The sequence below is a fragment of the Brienomyrus brachyistius genome, chromosome 5, assembly GCF_023856365.1.
Source record: "Brienomyrus brachyistius isolate T26 chromosome 5, BBRACH_0.4, whole genome shotgun sequence".
Taxonomy (NCBI): Eukaryota; Metazoa; Chordata; class Actinopteri; order Osteoglossiformes; family Mormyridae; genus Brienomyrus; species Brienomyrus brachyistius.
The window spans coordinates 10,989,626-11,007,698 of NC_064537.1; the positions used below are offsets into that span (position 1 = coordinate 10,989,626).

General features: G+C 48.7%; 1 protein-coding gene across 2 annotated transcripts in view; it reads left to right on the forward strand.

The window, feature by feature from the left end:
• The first annotated feature begins 420 nt into the window (after positions 1-420).
• The window catches only part of usp43a (ubiquitin specific peptidase 43a), a 71,890-nt gene continuing 54,237 nt past the window's right edge, over positions 421-18,073 (forward strand). Inside the window, exons 1-2 of one of the 2 annotated variants that reach the window (XM_049013813.1) lie at positions 425-1,784; positions 8,761-8,907. In XM_049013813.1, the coding sequence (XP_048869770.1) occupies positions 1,167-1,784; positions 8,761-8,907 (765 nt within the window). In that variant the 5' untranslated portion in view covers positions 425-1,166. Of the gene's footprint in view, positions 1,785-8,760; positions 8,908-18,073 lie in introns of both variants that reach the window. The other variant, XM_049013814.1, reaches the window with a different exon arrangement.

Genomic DNA, 18,073 nt, shown 5'->3' on the forward strand with positions numbered 1-18,073 from the left:
TCTATAACCGCCTTCCAAATATACGTTACAGAGATGAGTAAATTGGCTCGCAGGGAGATGTCACAAGAGTCTAATTTGTGGTACTGGTGAACTGTGAAATTAAATTGAAACGGAAACGGCGTAGCTCAGTCGCTGTGGTCATTCAGGAGATTTGTTATCCTTTGACACTCTGGATGACTTGTCGTCCAAATATTATTCAGAATCACATTTTCTTCTAGCATGAATTTTGTGGGTTTTTTTTAAATGTCAGGCTCTTTAAAATGAGATTCGCATAGGGCAAAACGATTTAGTCACTTTTAAGTCGGAATGATCATTTCCGAGCCAAACAGCAGGGGGCTCCCAAATTCTTTAGTGGTGCATTTCTCCGACGTGAGGCCGATTCAAAGCTGTATAATGAGATCTTCTTTTGCCCTGCTTGTAGTCTCTGTGGTGTTATTTTCAGTGCATTGATTAGGTTAAATAATTTATATTATAATTTGCCGCGTTCAGTGATTAGTAAAGATCACCAATAGACCTAACCAAGCAGGGATATGTGTTCCACAAGAAATACGGAGAAGAGGCGTGTAATCGGCTTAAATTTTAATGATCCGTGCTCAAATATCCGCACCTGCGCCGAAATAAATGCGTTGCAGAAATGCGTGCGCCCGGCTGTCTGCCTGCAAACGCGCACAGTGCGATCCCTTTTTGCAGGCGGTCCTAGAGTTTCCCTCAGAACAGCGGCACCTACTCAAACTAAACCAGGCTAATAAGATTCAAAGTGGGAGGGAACAGGAGCGGAGATCCGCCAAACAGGAACACGCACCGGAGAGCCGAGCCCGGAGTCATGCGAGGATCGCCACGGACGCTGACGGACGAGTGAGTCCGAGCCGGAAAGACGAGGAAGTGCGCGGAGCATGGAGTTGGTATGAACTCACCTTTCCAGTTATGACAGGTGTCCGCCGACAGGAAGAAGGAGGACGCACGCAAGCTTAAAGGAATCATCGGAATGTCGGGGGGACACTAATCATGTGCCTTGGCACCGCAACGGTGCCCCTTCAGTGTGATACGCTGTTGTGCTTTTTTCCCCAAGGAAGAACTTGAAGGCGGACAGGTAGGAGCGCTTTTCCCAGCCGATACGTTCGCTTGCGATTATCCCGCCCCCCTCTCCCCTCCAGTGACAAATAACCATGGATAATCACAGGCAAGATAAAGCGAAGAAAGCGATGAAAACCAAAACGATGAGCCGCAAAGAAAAGAATCAGAAATCCGGCAAGGTTTTCCGGAGGAAATCATTAAAGTCGATGGGAAATTTCATGAACAGGATTCTGAGAACTTTAGGCACTCTGGCGCACTTAGGGGACATGGATCCAGCGGAGGCAGAGGATGATGATGGCGGCTTTGGGAATAGCGCACCTTGCACCTTTAGTGCAAACTCAGGAAATCTTAAAGATGAAATTCAGGAGAACACGATTAAAAAAAGCGTAACGCTGTCTTCCCACGGATCTATAAAAGAGAGACTGTCTTGGTGCTACGGGGATAAAACTCCGGGAGTTCTGGGTTTAAAAAATCATGGCAACACCTGTTTCATGAATGCCGTGGTCCAGTGCCTGAGCAATACTGACCTGCTTGCCGAGTATCTCGGTCTCGAGCAGTATAAATCCGATTTCAACCCGAGGGGATTTAATGGGATTGTAAAAAGTCAGGACTCTCCGCAGGATAGGGGTGAAGTGACTGAACAGTTGGCATCTTTGATCAGGGCGCTTTGGACACTCGAATATACTCCGCAACTGTCAGTCGAATTCAAGGTAGGTCATTTTAATATTTTTCATTCTTCTTCTTCTCATCGTTCTTGTTGCTATCGTTCAGCATTAAGTAATATTATGCTACGTCTTGCGTTTATAAAGTTACCACATCCTCACATCCTTTGATTACGGTGTTACAAAAGTACTGTTGTAATCTTTTCGTATAGGGATGTACGAGCTATGCGAAGTGTGAAACTCTTTGTTTGCCGTAATCTAAAGTACTTCAGGGTTCAGCAGTGCCAAAACGTGCGTTTTCATTCACATATCAGATATGTACTATCTCTTTCTTTTTTCGCTTATCAGGAAGTTTTTCGCGCCGAGGGTAAAGTGTACAGTGGAAGATGTATATTACGCGACAGGTTTTATTTAATGTTGCAGCACGTATGTTTCAGTGAGGACTAAAACTTTTAGAGATTTTCAAAAATGTATTTATTCGTAGAACGGATTTCAAAAAGCAGCGGAACCCTGTTCATGCGTATGACTTCCGCGACTATAATAATAATAAAATTCCAGGGGCGGGGCTGATCCGGATACCCGGGGGGCAGGTGGAGCTCCGCTTCGCCGAGGTCAAACCAGTTCTGCATGGATGTTTTCGCCTATCGACCAGGAAATGAACTTCCCGGTCCCTTTGATGCCGGGCTTTTCTGCGGATCATGGTCGCAATTGCAAAACATCGCAACTACATTAGGGACTCCAGCTCTGCCTGGGACGTTTCCGCATAGTTCAGTTCAGTGTTTTCACTCTATTGCAGGATCATCGACAGTAACTGGTCAGTTTATACTATAGGCAGCTCTAATCCATTGTTGTTAAAATACGTGTCATAATTAATATCTTATTACAGTGATGGCATTATAGAGGCTGGCACCCGCCCATGCGGTACCCGGACGCCCGCATGCAGCAGCAGGTGGAAACAAATCTCACCCGCTGGCTGACAATGGCCAAGTGACGTAGTGTCCGTGAGACGATGGTAATTAACAAAACCGACTTATAAGTCATAATATGAAACGGCACACAAAAAATATAATAAAATATAATTATAAATAATATAGCGCTCCAAATGAAAAGATGAATTGTAATTTCGCTTTCTGGCCGGTAGATCATAAAGGGACAGGTGGTCGTTATGATCAGTATACTGTACACATTAGGCCTGTCTAGATTAACACGGGTGTAACACTTGGCGGTTGTGTGGTAATTATCGGTAGATAATTAAGCAGCATTCCTGAATAACTAAATCGGCGATCGTTCCTGTCAAACTGCAGTCACAATGGTAATGTTTTGTGTTTGTATTTTATAATACGCAATACGCTACAATAATAATAATAATTAATCATTATTATTATTATTATTATTATTATTATTATACAAACCTAGTGTCCTTAGCTTTTAATTAGACACCATATCGGACCACTAGCTTTTAAAAGCAGAGGTGGTGTGTTTTGAAAATTTTCATTGCCGGTAAATTGTCGAAAAGGTGTTAATTTGTGAGATTAATCATATATAATTGATAAAGCAGGCAGGTGTGAGTTTAATTGTTCAGTGATGCCTGGTATGCACATTTCTTGAGTTCATTGTATTGGCGTTTGAGCCTGCAGAGCGTGGGATTTATAAACTGGATGGCACCAGACCCTGATCACTAAAGCTGAACTTTCCTGGTGTGGGCTTTGGATAACCACATGGTCGCCCTTTACTGTTGTGTTTTAAGAATTTTCTTATCAACAGTGTTTTTCATGGTTTGTTTGGTAATTACCCCACTAAAATGTTCCTTGTTCCTAGACACCCCTCAGACGTGCAGTTGTGGCTAAATGTTTTTGTTTTTATTTCTGTGGGCAAACCAGTTTCTGCAGCAGTGCGTAAGACAGGCACCAACATACCTAAAATACTTCCAGTGGAATCAAAAGAATGATTATTGCATTTCGCAGTGAAATGTCTTTGCGCAGTGAGCGAAATGAAATATGGCGACGTCTTCTGCTTTTGATTTCCTGTCCTGCCTGCCTGGGTCTGTGTGTGTGTGTGTGTGTGTGTGTGTGTGTGTGTGTGTGTGTGTGTGTGTGACACGCCTGTGGGTGCTCTGCCCCCCCCCCCCCCCTAGTGAGGCCAGTGCAGCCCACCTGCCACGCACTGTGGAATGACTTGTCTGCATTCCTGGGATGTCATGGTGAAGCCCTGCTCAGCATTCACGCTGCTCTTCTGCATGCTGATTAGTCTGTCGAGAACAATGTTCTACTGGTGTCCCTGAGTGCACGGAGGTCACCAGGTGTCTGGCTGAAGCGAGGAGTCTGCACCAACACCCGCCCCCCCCCCCCCACACCACCCAAACAATTGTGAGTGCTGAGTAACACAACAGATAGGGACCCTGTGCTTCAGCACGACATACACCCCCTGGAGAGAGACGATGGTTGTCAGTACTCATAGATGGCCCTGCTTTGCAGCTCCTTCTGATCTGAGCACGGTGCCAGAGTGTGTCCGCATTCCTGATGTCTGCAGTGGAATGGGTGTCCTCGGTGGGGGGTGGGGGCACGTTTAGGAGAGACAGGGGGGAGATGGCTTCTAGATGGCTGAAACCTGCGTATTATAATACAATGAATGTGACTTCTTTTGGTTTGAGGGTTCTGGTGTGAATTTAGGGTGCTATCCTGACCTCCAGAATGTATCAGCTGGGAATGACACAATGACACATGTGCATTAAAAGGGATGGTTACCACTTTGCTATGCAGTTATTCACTCGTATATTTCCCTAGTGTTGCTCTTAATGGAATTTTAAGCTCCATCCCGGTATTTAAACATCCATCTCTTCTAGTCACTAATCAAGCACCGGGGGAGGCTGACGCTACAGGCCGTCTTAGAATACACTGGGCACGAGGCAGGGGACACTGGAAATAATTAGTTTGTGAAGCTGTCAGTTTTGTGAACCAGTGGTGCAGTATTCCAGCTGTATGTGCTGAAGACCTACTGTAAGTTCTTGTTGCCCAGTTGTGATTGGATGGTTTTGTCCTGAGGCGGTTCTGGGACCGCCCCCACTTTGAGGGGAAGTGCAGAGCAAGGCTGCCCGCCGTGTTGGCTGGCGAAGAGCTGGCGAGCTCCAGAGGCATGCTAGCGGGCAGCCCCCGGTTTTCCCTAGGGGGGCACGGGAAAAGCGAGGTTCGCTGGCTTCGGTGACAGGAAGGGTGGGAGGCGCCTGGCAGTGTCACGAGTTCTGTTGAGCATCCCTGTTTTTCCCGCTCGGAAAACTTCCGTATTACCTGTTGCTCATATGTCCAGTTATTTGAGATCGCTCTCTTTGTGGGTTTCAAGGAATCATTGGTTAAATATAAACCATAGTAGGAATTGTACACCCTCCCCCACTCGCTTAGGTCCTACAGGCAGCAAGCCTGAATTGTGACCTCTTTGTGTGAGTCTGCCTTAGTGCATCCCCCCCCCCCCCCCCCCCCCCCCGCCATCCTCTGTAATGGCATAGAGTGTTTTCTTAGCATTGTAAATAAGACCATTCAATCCTTTCATCCTTCATGGTGGATGACTGATGTACCTGTACATGCCTGTATTTCGACCAGAACCCCCATCCACCTCCCACCCCCCTCCCCCGCCGCCGAGCCCCATTTTCCCCATTCCCCCTGGCCCGTGTGTCGGTGAGCCTCTTTGCTGGTCAATGGCCGGTGTACACGCCGTCCCAGAATGCCAGCGATGCGCGGTCGTCATTCTGGTTCGTATGAGCCAGACCAGGGCTGAATCTTTTGGCAGCTCGTCTTTGAGCGTTAAATACGTGCGTCCTGGTTTATCCTCCGCTGATAGATTGCTGTTTCGGGATGGAGTAGTGACAGGTTTTCCCATGCAAAGCGAGAAGCGAAGACTGTTTTTGCTTTTTCTCCCCCCTCAGGGGAGACATTTTTGACAGTGAGGAGAGGGAGATGGAAGCCTGTGAAAGATTCTGAGGGAGAGCAGAGCCCAGTAAACACAGGACCCCCCCCCCTCCTTACTGTGGCTTCCAAGCCCCCACTCTGCTGCCTTGCCTACCTGAGTAAACAGATAGACAGACTGAACATGGGAATCTCACAGGTCAGAGGTCACGTACCAGATGCCCAGTTACAGAGCTGCGTGCTGGTTACAGGGCGTCCCCTTTACACGGAGACCCCTTGATGTCACGGGGACTTGCAGCTAAGTGGAAAACAGCCCCAAGACTTCCATTCACAGACAGCTTGAGTTTCCTGTCACTTTAAACCAGCAGTGTCACCTATGTAAATAGAAGACAAAATTTCCCTGCCTCAGTTTTACTAGGAAATGAATGAACACTTGTGCCATAATTGGCTGTTTATATTGACTGGGAAAGTCTCTTGCAAAGGCTGTGAGAGAATGATTCTGATGTTTACAAACACGGGAATTACGGGTTTAAAGATTATTTGCCCTTTTGGTTCCGTGTAAGATCAGCATTCGTAATTACAGCCACAAAGTGAAAAATGGCGGCGTGTCCCCTTTCTCGGCACAATGAAGCATTTTATGCAATTATCTGCAGCATCGCTTTGGATAAAGACTTGTTTACACAAAATCGGATTTCTGTTCGCCCATTTTCTTGTACTTAAAAAATCTAAATGCAGTTTTATATCCAAATATGCTGTATTACTGTTTAGTAAGTCTTGCAAAATATTACACACTGGACATAAAACCCAAGATAGAGTCAGGTCATGTTCAGTTGACAGATAATGCGTGTGATCTGAACAAGGTCGTTGACCGGTGTGGTGCATTTATTGCATTTGACATCTGTTAAGGAACTGGGGTCATCTGTCTCGCGGCCTTTACTGCTGGTTTTCATTATTTTTTTGTGGAAAGCAGTGACAGAAATGATCATAGCGATCCCTGATAGCGATCCCTGATAGCGATCCCTAACACCAAGCATGGTCCTTCTGATTGCCCCCCCCCCCCCATTGTTGTCTTTATGTTGATTATATCCTGCGTATTTTACCTGCCCTGTTAACAAAGCTTTAGGCAGTTTTGGATGGGGGGTGTGGGGGGGGGCGGGTAGCTGAAATGTTTGTTTGCTTATTTATTCTTAGATGTGTCAGGTTATTCGTAGTTCGTATCCCCGGGTGCGGAGCAGAGAAATCAGGCTGCAGAGTCTGAGAGTGGCTGCCTCATGAATGCCAGTGGAGAGGAACAAAGGTGGTGACCTCATGCTATTACTGACTTCCTCTAATTGGACGCTCCTGGGTCCAAGCACCTATAGGAGGCGGGACCAACCAACCAGATGTCTTGGTCCTCTAGTTGCTTGGACCCACCTCCTCTACAATCTGATTGGTTCAGAGAGATAACCAATCATTTTTCATTCCACCCTCAGAACATTTTTGTGTAAGTAAAATTCCTACAAGCATCGTCATCTTAAATGTTTGAACGCAGAGGTGGTCGCTTTGCATATTTAGCATCACAGACTTAATCTTGCCATTTTTAATCCTGTTTGTCAGTGATTGACATTTTACATTTTGCCTGTTTGGCTTTAAAATGATGTGTAAGTAAAGGTACGTGCGGTTGGCCGGTGTCTTTCACCGATGATGTAATTGCTAGCGGACACTTGTGGCCTGTGCGGACCCCGCCCCCCCAGGAGCTCGTGCTCGTGAGATTCCCTGATCTCTAGCCTCTGTACAAACACATGCACCCACTGAGAGCAGATGGAAAGTCTACAGCGTGTTGCATTGTGCTTTTAATCACATTGTTTTCACATTATGCTATGTGTGAGAGACAGCTGCAATAACTTCTGCAATTAACAGCACTTTATCACCCGTCTCATTTATTCTTTTTATTTATTTTGATGGGTGGAGTCCTTTCCTTTCATTTTTGCCGTCCGTCACCGCGGCGACCCTCGGCTCCATGCTAATTGGTATCATCCCAGGCAAAGTCCCCGCGTAAAAACCCGAAACCGAAAGCATCCGGAGCATTTAAATGGACGATAAAACCTCCAGCAAAACGCACACTGAGGCGGGATTGCTGGTTAACGATTAAGCGGCTCGAAGGCTGCGAGATTGTCAGCACCGATCAGACCGCAGCCGTGTCACGGAGCGTACGCACCGCCGGGCGCCCTTCTTCACAGTCCCCGTTCCGTAGCGGGTAGCGATCAATAATAATAACGTACCATTTACCACCAGCAGTTGTCATTTTTAGATAATTAATTAGTCGTGTCAGTCAAGGGGGTCTCCCACTTTTTATATTTAGGCTCCGACAGGGTGACATGGCGGATTTAATGACCCCCGCAAACATGGGCGTAAATTATTCGACGATTAGGGAGTTGTAACCCCCTAATAATCAAAACGAGCCAAAAACAACCCCCTTGACCACCTTAAGTAGGTGGAGACCTCAACCCCCCACAATGCTCAGTCCAAAGTTATGCCCTTGATCGCGATGGAGCCGGGTGACATTCAGCGACGGAGCCATCGTTATTAGCTGTCACCATATATTGAGCGGAGTCTGGGGGAATCGGAAAGCTGATATGAGTCATGCAGCCGAGCATTTGTACGTTTAGAGGTGCCTCCGATCGCTTTCATCCCCGCACCATGCAGGGTGGGGTATCTGGGTGGGTGGCGGTATCAGCGGAGGTATCAGTTCACACATCTGCTTAAGTATGCCGTGTGTCCTCGAAAACCTCTCTGTGATTTATGACCCTTGAAGACATGAGTCCTTTCACAACATGCACACAAGCCTTTGGTTAATACGGCGTGGCGACTAGTTAAGATTACAGCTAGGGGGAGGTGAATTGTTTTGCCGTCATAAATTTTGCAGTTAGCTGTTTCTGGACCAGGGTTTTTTGGGATAGGTTTGTTAAGACCACTGTTAGTTTTCTTTAAATTTGAATTTTGGAATCTCACATATTTTTGCATTTAATAAAACTACTAAATAAAACTTTTTCTGGCATAGTGAAACATTTAACATTGAATTACTGAGTTCTTTGACTGGGCGGGGGGGAAGTGCCATATTACATGACCTCTTTTTGTCCCCCCCCCAGAGCATCGTGTCCAAGTATGGCTCCCAGTTCCGGGGGAATTCCCAGCATGACGCCTTGGAGTTTCTGCTGTGGCTCCTGGACAGGATGCACGAGGATGTCAGCTCCACCGTCAACAGTCAGAGCAGCAAGACCAAAGCTTCTGGGAAGGTCGGTAATGCTGCCCGTCGGCCGGCGATCCCAGGAGACAAGCTGCTGCTAGACGGGCTCTTTGGTGTGCCGTGATAATACCGGACAGTCATGCATGGATGTGTGGCCGTTCTCTCTGCATTTGTAATCTGAGACACCCTGCGTGGGTCTTATGGGCTTGTTTTCTTTTATAGCAGAGTGGCAGTTGCTTTAAATCAGGTGTAGCGAGTCCTTTAAGCAGCAGCGTTCATCGGGGGGGACCGGTATGGAGAGCGGGAGTGTGGGTAATGGGTTTGGATGCGGCGTCTGGCCGAGTGTCTGCTTAAACCTCATTGGTGCGGACGTTGCTGTCTGGCCGCGGCAAGTCCCTCAGAGAGAGCCCCCCCCCCCCCCCCCAAGTCAGATGAGGGGGAAGGTTTGATTAAGACCTTCGTAGCTGTTAGGACCACTGCAGCACCGCTGCGTCGCCCCCTTCAGGTTAGGCTTTTCTCCTCTTGAGATATCCCCCCGTATGGGGTTAAAGTGACCCCACTGTGGTCTATTTGGGCAAACGCTTCATCAGGCACAGCAGTATGAGTGACACCACCCCCCATCATGACACCTTCTGTGTCACTTACCACAAACTGGGAGCCACTCGTCGGTTTGGGTCTCCTGAATGCTTAGCCACTGGCGCTCAGACTTTGGTTTAAATTAACGGTCATGTTTTGTGACGCTGTGCCATTGTAGCGCTCGCCTGAATGTGTTGCGAGTCGGTGTGTGTCGAGGGGTGTGTGTGCACTTGTCTGCCCCCCTCCCCCCGAGACAAAAGGCAGCAGTGGGGAGGATGGCTGCCCGGGGGTCTTCCTTTCCAGAACAAGTCACCTTGCGGTGAGTGGGCGGAGTCAGTCCACAGCGACTGCGCTCTGCCACGAAGGCGCCACCTGGGGGTGCATTTTAGGATAGCAGCAGATGTGCCTTCCGTTCCACCCCCAGGCTGACGGAAAACCCAGCAGGTACCAGTTGCCCACGCCCATTCCCTGATGCTCCCCCACGGCCACGGCAGCAAGAGCTGTGCCGCTAAAATCTCACGTCCCAATGAGCCCGTTCTTGCGTAAATTAAGCCAGAAAAGTCTCTCGCTATTACTGACTTCCTCTAATTAAAAACTGCATTGCTTTGTCTCATAGGCATCAGTCAGCCATGTGACTTGTGTCCACTTTACTGTACATTTGCGGGTGACATTCGTAAAAATTAACATCTATAACTTTTAACAATTTTATTATCTCACTTTCCTAAATATTTCTCCAAGGCAATACTGTTCCGTCCCCACCAGTCCCCAAATGTCTTCTGCTAGGCCTCTTCGCCTACATTAGAGTTGGAGCTGTCCGGATCGCTCATTTAGACACGGTGCTGCTTTTGAGCACGTAGGTGTCAGGGATCATAGCTCTGTAACTGTAGAAAGCTGGAGTAAGGTACTTCACTGGGTATTTTCCACCAGGGCAGATTTAAACGGTCTAAACGGGGGCGGATCCTCAGGCCTCGTCCTGAAATGCTACACGCCCTGTCACTGGGTGATAGTGACCCTTGTAGCGATCTGGTAGCTGAGCTCCTGCTGCCTCATACGCTGCGCTACGCTAATCTCCATGTGTGCCTATTGCAGACCGTGCTGATATTGATGTGTGTCTGTCATTGGCACCGACCATCAGGAAACATCACAAATTAACAAAACCTAAGGGATCGTCTATAAGTTCTGCGACTGGTTAATTGGCACAAGTTAAAGACATTTTACTGCCTTAAACATCAACATGGTGGTCTCTAGCTCAGAATCTTTCTACAAACACAAACATTAAGCAGATACTGCATGCTGATGAGCCATGAATACTTAGTGGATGCCTGGCTCTTGTTTGCAGAGGGCCGACGATTTTGTCTATCAGAGCTGCACGGTCCTCTGGTATCTGAGGGCCAGCCGTCAGTGGTGACAGGCGTGCGGCGTGGCCCGCGATGCAGGCAGACGGTGGTCAGCATGCTGGAGGAGGGCGGGGCTTACCTATTTGAGGATATGTCAGAGTCTGGGGGGGGGAGAGAGATATAGCTTTGAATTGGTAAAGCTTCTTCAGATAAAAACAATGGGATGATAATGAATATGACAATAGGCTTAGGATTCACTTTCCTTTATGAAGGTCTGTAGAGCCGCTGTGAAATGGAGCCTTTTATATTTTACTGTGGGCAAAAAAAACCCCTTTGAGTAGTTTGACAGGCAATGGGGAAACACAGCCCTACGTACTTCAGAGTAAACTAACAATCCTCCATCTGATATTGGCACTGGGGATGGCCTGCTTTCCGTCAGAATTCTTCTTTCAATTTTATACACACGGAAAAAGCCGCCTGAATTTTGAGCAGCTCGGCCCTGAGGTCAGTTTCGGGTCAGAGGTCACAGAGGTCGCGCCGCCATCGTGCTTTTTTTCCCAAGAACCCAAACGCGTGGCCATCCTCCCGCTTATTCAGCGGTTTCTCTGCACAACATTAGGTCCCGTGAGGCCCAAAGGATAACTGTGTCTGCTGCACTATGGAATACACCCACGTGTGCAGGGGCAGAGGGGCATGCTGACGGAGCCTACGTTTGTCCTCGGGGGGGGCCACGATGAAGGAGAGCAGGCCCCAGAGATGACCTTCTAGTTCGAGTTGTTCTGGTAGACGGTCTAGGTTGGGAGGAGGCTCGCTGACATGTCGGAAACCCCAAACGGGGACCTCCTCCGTTTAAGAGCTCAGCCTTCACACCCTGGCAAACAAACAGTACTCTATCAAGGCTTACAGTGATGAGAGGCACCTCTGTTAGTATGTATGGCTGTCCTCGGGTCATTCTGAACACAGGTGTGATTCATAATCCTGTACAAGTAACCACAACATCAAATGACACGGAAGTGGACATGTTGCAGGCTCCCGGTCTACACAAACGGGAATCATTTCCCTCTCCGGCTTCAAGAAACTCCTCGAGACCCATCCGTTCCCGGAACACCTCTAGTAGCCTACACCAATCTATGTTCCCTGAATGCTCTTAGTGTTGCACTTTGCCTGCTGATTATAATAGTCATCTCATTAGGTTCTTGCTTTGTTTAGTAGATGGTTGTAAAGCTCTCGCTCCAGTACGGCTTACACTTGCACCAGGGCTTTCACTGGAAGGTCGGCCAGCTGCCCTTATGCCTAGTTGACTCCGTGACAGACGTATGTCTGTAATGTGCTGTTTGCTAAACCTGCATGTCACCGGGCAGAAGTGTGTGCTGACTAAAATAAATGGAAGTGTCCTTCAAAGACATTTTAAACCTTAATAGAGTAAAAGCCAGTAGCAATGATTGGTTTCTCCGTATGAACTCGCACTCCAAAGCTTTAGCTTACAAAGTGGGAATGAGCTTTTTGCTTAGCAGAGCTGTTTAAGCAAATGACTTTCACGCTTTTCGGATTTCCCTGTTTTCAGTGTATGATTAGCCGTCTCATTCAAAGGCACAGCAGGATTCGTCTTGAGAATTGAAAACGCAACCGTTTGGTTAAAAAGTCCGATTCCTTAACGGCCGGGCCCCCCCGACGCCAACGCTGTTGTGATGCCAGATTGATCACGGTGCTTCTCTCTTGCCAGAGTGCCTTTTTAATTTTACGCCAGACCAATAAACACTTCAGGTTTTGTGGGATTTACTGCGCTGTGCCCATTGGGACTCTCCAGAGACCTTTGGAAGAGGGCGGCCGAGAAGATTCGTGGAGTGTTATTTCTTGGGCTGTGCTAAATCTGTGTGTTTACATGGGATGCCAGTCATAGTGTGAATAACCGAGTGGTGGGCGGGACCTGAGTTCAGTCCAGACAGGGTGTGAATGGCTAGTGAGTGGGTGGTGGGCGGGGCCTGAGTTCCCCCTGGGCTCTGCTCCACAGAGCTGGACATGCTTACAGGTTGCCATGGATGACAGCGTTTCTAAGTGAACCTGCCACCCACTAGGGGTTGTGACACCCCCTAGTGCCCCCCCCCCTCCCCCCGGCTTCCCGTGTGCTACGTGCAGATGGCCAGATGCGGACCGGTGGCATGCATAAGCGGGAGAGTCCGTTCGGTGCCTTGCGTGACGAGGCCATGAGCCGGGACAGAGTGGATCTTTGTGCCTGGTGGCCATGGTCGCCGATGCGATGCTGCGTCCTGTGGTGACCCAACTGAAAGCCCATTGGCCGGGGGCCAGCATCTCCCTGTAAGGAGGGCCCAGTGCTGAAGAGGGAGTGGCAGGGGCTGCCAAATTTGTGGTCACCTGACAACGCCACACTTTGCATGAATACAAAAGAAACGGCCGTGAGTTGAGAGCCTTCTGTGCGCTGTGCACGGGGCGGGGTGATTTAAGAAGAAAGCACATTGCTGTCTAATCTCTCGTCCTCTGGCTCCCCAGGTCACTGTCCTGGGCCCTGCCTGGCAGTAAGACAAAGCTCCCTGTCCATTTAGTTTGACACGTTTTGATAAATGTTATTTTCTTTGCTTTTAAATGAAGCTCAGTCAGTTAAGGTGTCTCGGGAGGGCTCTGCTCTGGGGGGTGGGGGTGCCTCTTATCTGTGCCTTACTGACCGGAGTGGTGGGCCTGCTTTGTGTTTATGCTCCCCCGAGTGGGGCGAGGAGGGGGGACACCGAGGGGAGGCAGGACTAGATGTGACCGGCGTCGCAGCCGTCAGGCTGCCTGATAAGGCGTGAGTGAGTGACGCCGTGGGAGGGCTGGAGGAGTTGTGGGGGTGGCTCAGGTGTTCTGTTCACTGACACTGCAGAGTCTGTTCCGCTAAGGAGGTATGGCGACTTTTCCAGTGCTGTGCTTTGGCCCGGATGCAGGCCATAGGACACGACACGGGACGCAAACCCCCACCCCCGCTCTCCTCTCCGCTGATCCTTCATTTCTCATGGCATCCGGCTGTGGAGGCCGTCCTCCCCCAACTGGTCCTGCGACGTGTTTGCTCTCCGCTGCGCATGGCTCACCCCTTTGTCAGCACTGATAGTAAGCGGCCTCCTGACCCTGGATTAAGCTGCACTAGTAGTTTCGAGTAACATGATCTGAAAATTGATAATCCGTCGCAGATTAGTGTGTTTGTTTACTGATGGGCATTCAGGCAGGTTTAGAAGGGATAAATGCGTTTCCCATAGTGAATACCCCCCCCCCCCATCAGTTCTCCGGGTACGATTTCCATCCCGGTGGTGTGAGAGGTTTCTTAGAGATATTCTCTGACCTGCTCTTGTGCCAGGTTGAGGTGAGCAAGTAACTAATCAGTCACACTCTGCTGCTGTTTATAACTCGACTACTGGAGGGAGGGGAGCTTACATGCTGGTAGGGCCAGCGGGGGGGGGGGGCGGCATACTCACCACACCCCCTATCACTTTTCTACCGACGTCACAATCTGATTAGAACCCTGCCACATTTTTGGAATATTCGGAATTCTATGCAGCTAGGCGAGCGCGGAAAAACTTGCCTGTTCAGCCTCTCCTGTCGTGCACGGAAAATGTCTCCCGGAAGGGGAATTGGTAAGGGGGGGGGGTAGTAAAGTCATCTGTCTGGATGAAAGTGGACAGGACGCAGTGGCCTGACCGAATGGCCGCTATGGGGCTGTATCTCAGCAGGAGCTGTCGGACCATAGGGGGAGTTGTATGTGTGTGTGTGTGTGTATGTATGTAGGATGTATAATATAATGTGTGTATAAAATTATTTTCATCATTGTGCAAACAATGCTAGTTCACTAACCCCAGACCCTGTAGCTCTTAATAGGCTTCATATATCCTAGACACTTTCAGATCCCTTCTTTATAAAATATTCCTCAGAATGCATCCCCTCTCTCAGTCTGTCTCATATTTTATTCAGTCGGATCCGTTTAAGTGTCTTTTAAGGCCCTTGCACATCGAGACGCTGTTTGCTAGGTATTCAGCTATAAATGATTGATTAGCTGCTGTGTTTTTTTTTTTTGGGGGGGGGAGGGACAGTTTCCTTTCTTGAGAAACAAAGTAACATTTCGGCATGTGTCCCCCCGCTCACCCCCCACACACAGATGTTTATTTGTATACACTGATGCATTCATCCTTCAGCTGTATAAATGACAGCTGGCTGATTAATTACCATGTATCTCCCGGCACATCGGAAAACAACTTAATTCCTTAATTCTTATGGCTGCTCATCGATTGTTGCCATTTTCAGATTTCCTCTGATCTCTGATGGATTCAGGAGGCTGCTTGGTCCAGATTTGGTCTCAAATGAGCAACCAGTTTCTAGGAGGAGATTAGGTACTCTCTGTGCCCTCCCCTCGGCTGGTACGGCAGCAGGACTGAAACCGGTAAGCTTCAGGTGGTGAGGTTATGCCTGCTGGTGGTCTGGAGGAATAGCGGGAGGTTTTGGCCCGTGTGTGTCGGGGGTTTGGCGCTAGAGGATTTCCAGATTGCTGAAGGTTGTAAGAGCTGCTCGCTCAGACGGAAACTCGACGGTACAACAGAGTGGAGAGGTGCTTTTGGAAAACCCCTTTTCATTGAAATGCCTACATCCAAGACGGCTGGTCTGGTCAATATAGGGCCAGTAAGCTGGAGATGGGATTTGACACCTGACCCTTGAGGTGCTTGGTGACTTGCCAGTGTTGACCGATGCACAGTATGTACACTGGGTCAGCTCCCATCCTGGAAGGTGAACTTGTCCCTTTTTGACCCCAAATCCTGCCATTTTGCCACTGTTCACCCTCGTGGTCTCTGCACCTAATTTCTCAGAAATCGGCAGGATCATTTTTTGGGCGGGGGGGGGGGGGGCACTGACTGCAGATGTGTAGCCTCAGTATGTTGAACTGTTGGAGGGGGGTGGGTGTGAATAATTAAAGGGGTGATGAGCAGGGGGGCTGAAATGCCCCTGAACCTCTTGGGGGTAGTTAACAGCACGAGCCGCAGACATCGATCTGCTGAGAGGGCAGGAAGGCGCGTCCCGCGGCGAGCCGTCCTCGTTCCCCGCGACCCGGCGCATGAATATTTTACGGTGTGAGCCGCATCACGCCGTTGGGCTGCGGCAGTGATCCTGACGCTGCCATCTGCGGGGCTGCGTCCCGTCTAACCCCCCCCCCCCCCCCCCGATCTGTGAGGTCACCTCACTGGCGTGGTCCCCAGACACCCCTTAAAGGGATCTAATGCATTTCATTCTGCTCTTAAATATTTAACACTTTTCTTAGGAAACATTTGATTAAGTTCGTAAATATTTCAAAGTGCCTTTAAATAGTTCAGGAAGGACTTTAATCATTCAGAAGCGTCAAGCTTTCGTTATTTTTTTAAGGTGTGTTAGTTTTTGTATTTTCTTCTCTTTAATGGCTGCAGTGTTTGGAGCTCAGAATGAGAATAAATGTAAAATATGTATAGTATAATCTGACATGACTTTTTTTCGCCCCCTTCTAGTGACCGTCGTACAGGCCTCTTTACTAGTACACCACCTCGTTAATGCAAACGACCCACTCCTCTCGTTAGCCAATCATGTGCCTGTATTTGAGCAGAGGTTCAGTGAGCGGCTCGCTTACCGGTTTGGTTAAGCGTCACAATTGCTCAGACATGTCATCTAAGCCATTCTGGACATGGCGTGATTGTCGGTGCCAGACCTTCCTGGGATCACAGCACAGTGTCTACAGACAGTTTTGTGTGATACGTCCAAATCAGTTGCAGTTCTGTCACAAAACACCTCGTTAAATGGAGACGGGACAGAGGAGATTGGGTCGATTTACTAAAGCTAATGGAAAGGCCGCAAGTGCAAAAATAGTGACGTGCAGACTGGCTGCGTTGAGAACAGAACTCATCTGCCTTTGAAGTGGTTCTGTAGGCAAAAGTGGGTCCTACCCAGTACCAGCTAGGTTTGCCTATTGTGTGTGTGTGTGTGTGTATAAATATATATGATTATATAGTGTAGAAACATCTGTTGCTGTTTGCATGGGCATGTAGAAGACCTAGATGATTATTATATATTCCGGAATCTTCTGTCCCCACTAATATTTCAGATTTTCTTCCCTGCATGATGGCTGCATTTTTTTCTGAGAATCACACCCTAGATGAGGCCAAGCAGATATGCAGCGAGTGTAATGTCTGATAAGAGAACTGGTTTTTCTGTCTGTCGTCTTTTGGCGGCAGCGCATTATGGTCATTCCTGGAAACCTGAAAAAAAAGATCCCCCCCCCCCCCATAATCCCTTGTGGCATCGCCTATTTCCTGCTGGGAGGTCTACTTTCTGCTCCACAGTGGAGTGCCCCCCCCCTTCCCGGCCCGGCCAGTCGAGCCTGCTGTGGAACAAGCCCCCCCACCCAATGTGCTGTGCTGGGGTGGGGTTTCCTTCCTTTGTGAATTATTCAATGATGGGTAATTGTCCAACCCTCGCAACTTTTCTATTTTGCAAGCCGAGGTGCCGAATGGAGTGGGGGCTGGTCCTTCTAATTACAGGAGAACCGGAAGATTTTCAGTGCCCCCAAGTGAGGGGCACAAACTTCTGAACAGTATATCATTGATATAGGTGAGGAGTTCAGTCCTCGCACTGCTTATAACATGCTCCATTCTTTGTTAGTCTATTAAGGACCATATAAGCCTGATTTAAGGTATACGGGTTGGAGTGAAACCACTCTAGTGGGGGGGGGGGGCACCAGGAACAGGACTGAGATCCATGGATCTAGATACTTTTGTGAAATGTTGAGCTGGTTAAATGAGTAAAGCCATAGATCACTAAGGAAGTCCGGAAAGTAGAATTAATATGGAGGAGAAGCCTTATCAGATTAGAATCTTGTACAGGAGGCACATGAGGGGTGAGATTTTGAGCGTTGGAGCAAGTTGGTTTCCATCCCCCCCTCCCACCGAAACCTTGGCCATTGTCTCCTCAGTCCCTATTGAGCGGGCCAAGAAGGTGATTGGCCTGATTTTCTGGCTGGTCGCCAGCCTCTAGGGGAAGACAAACCACAGAAACAAGATCCCTTTTGTTGGTTTGCTACAGGCCACTGGCACAGTGAGACATAGGAGCTCTGACTCCCACCCGCTGCACTACTGCACTGCACTCTCAGCACTGCGCGCCTTGTGGCACGATGCTAATGAACTTCGCGGTCAGCTAATGAGCTTCAGCTAACCCAATGAACCAGACTAGAAGATCTAATCTTGTCTATCCCAACTGTTGTCTTATAGCTAATGAGCTTTAGCTTAGCTGTTAGCTAAGCGCTAACAA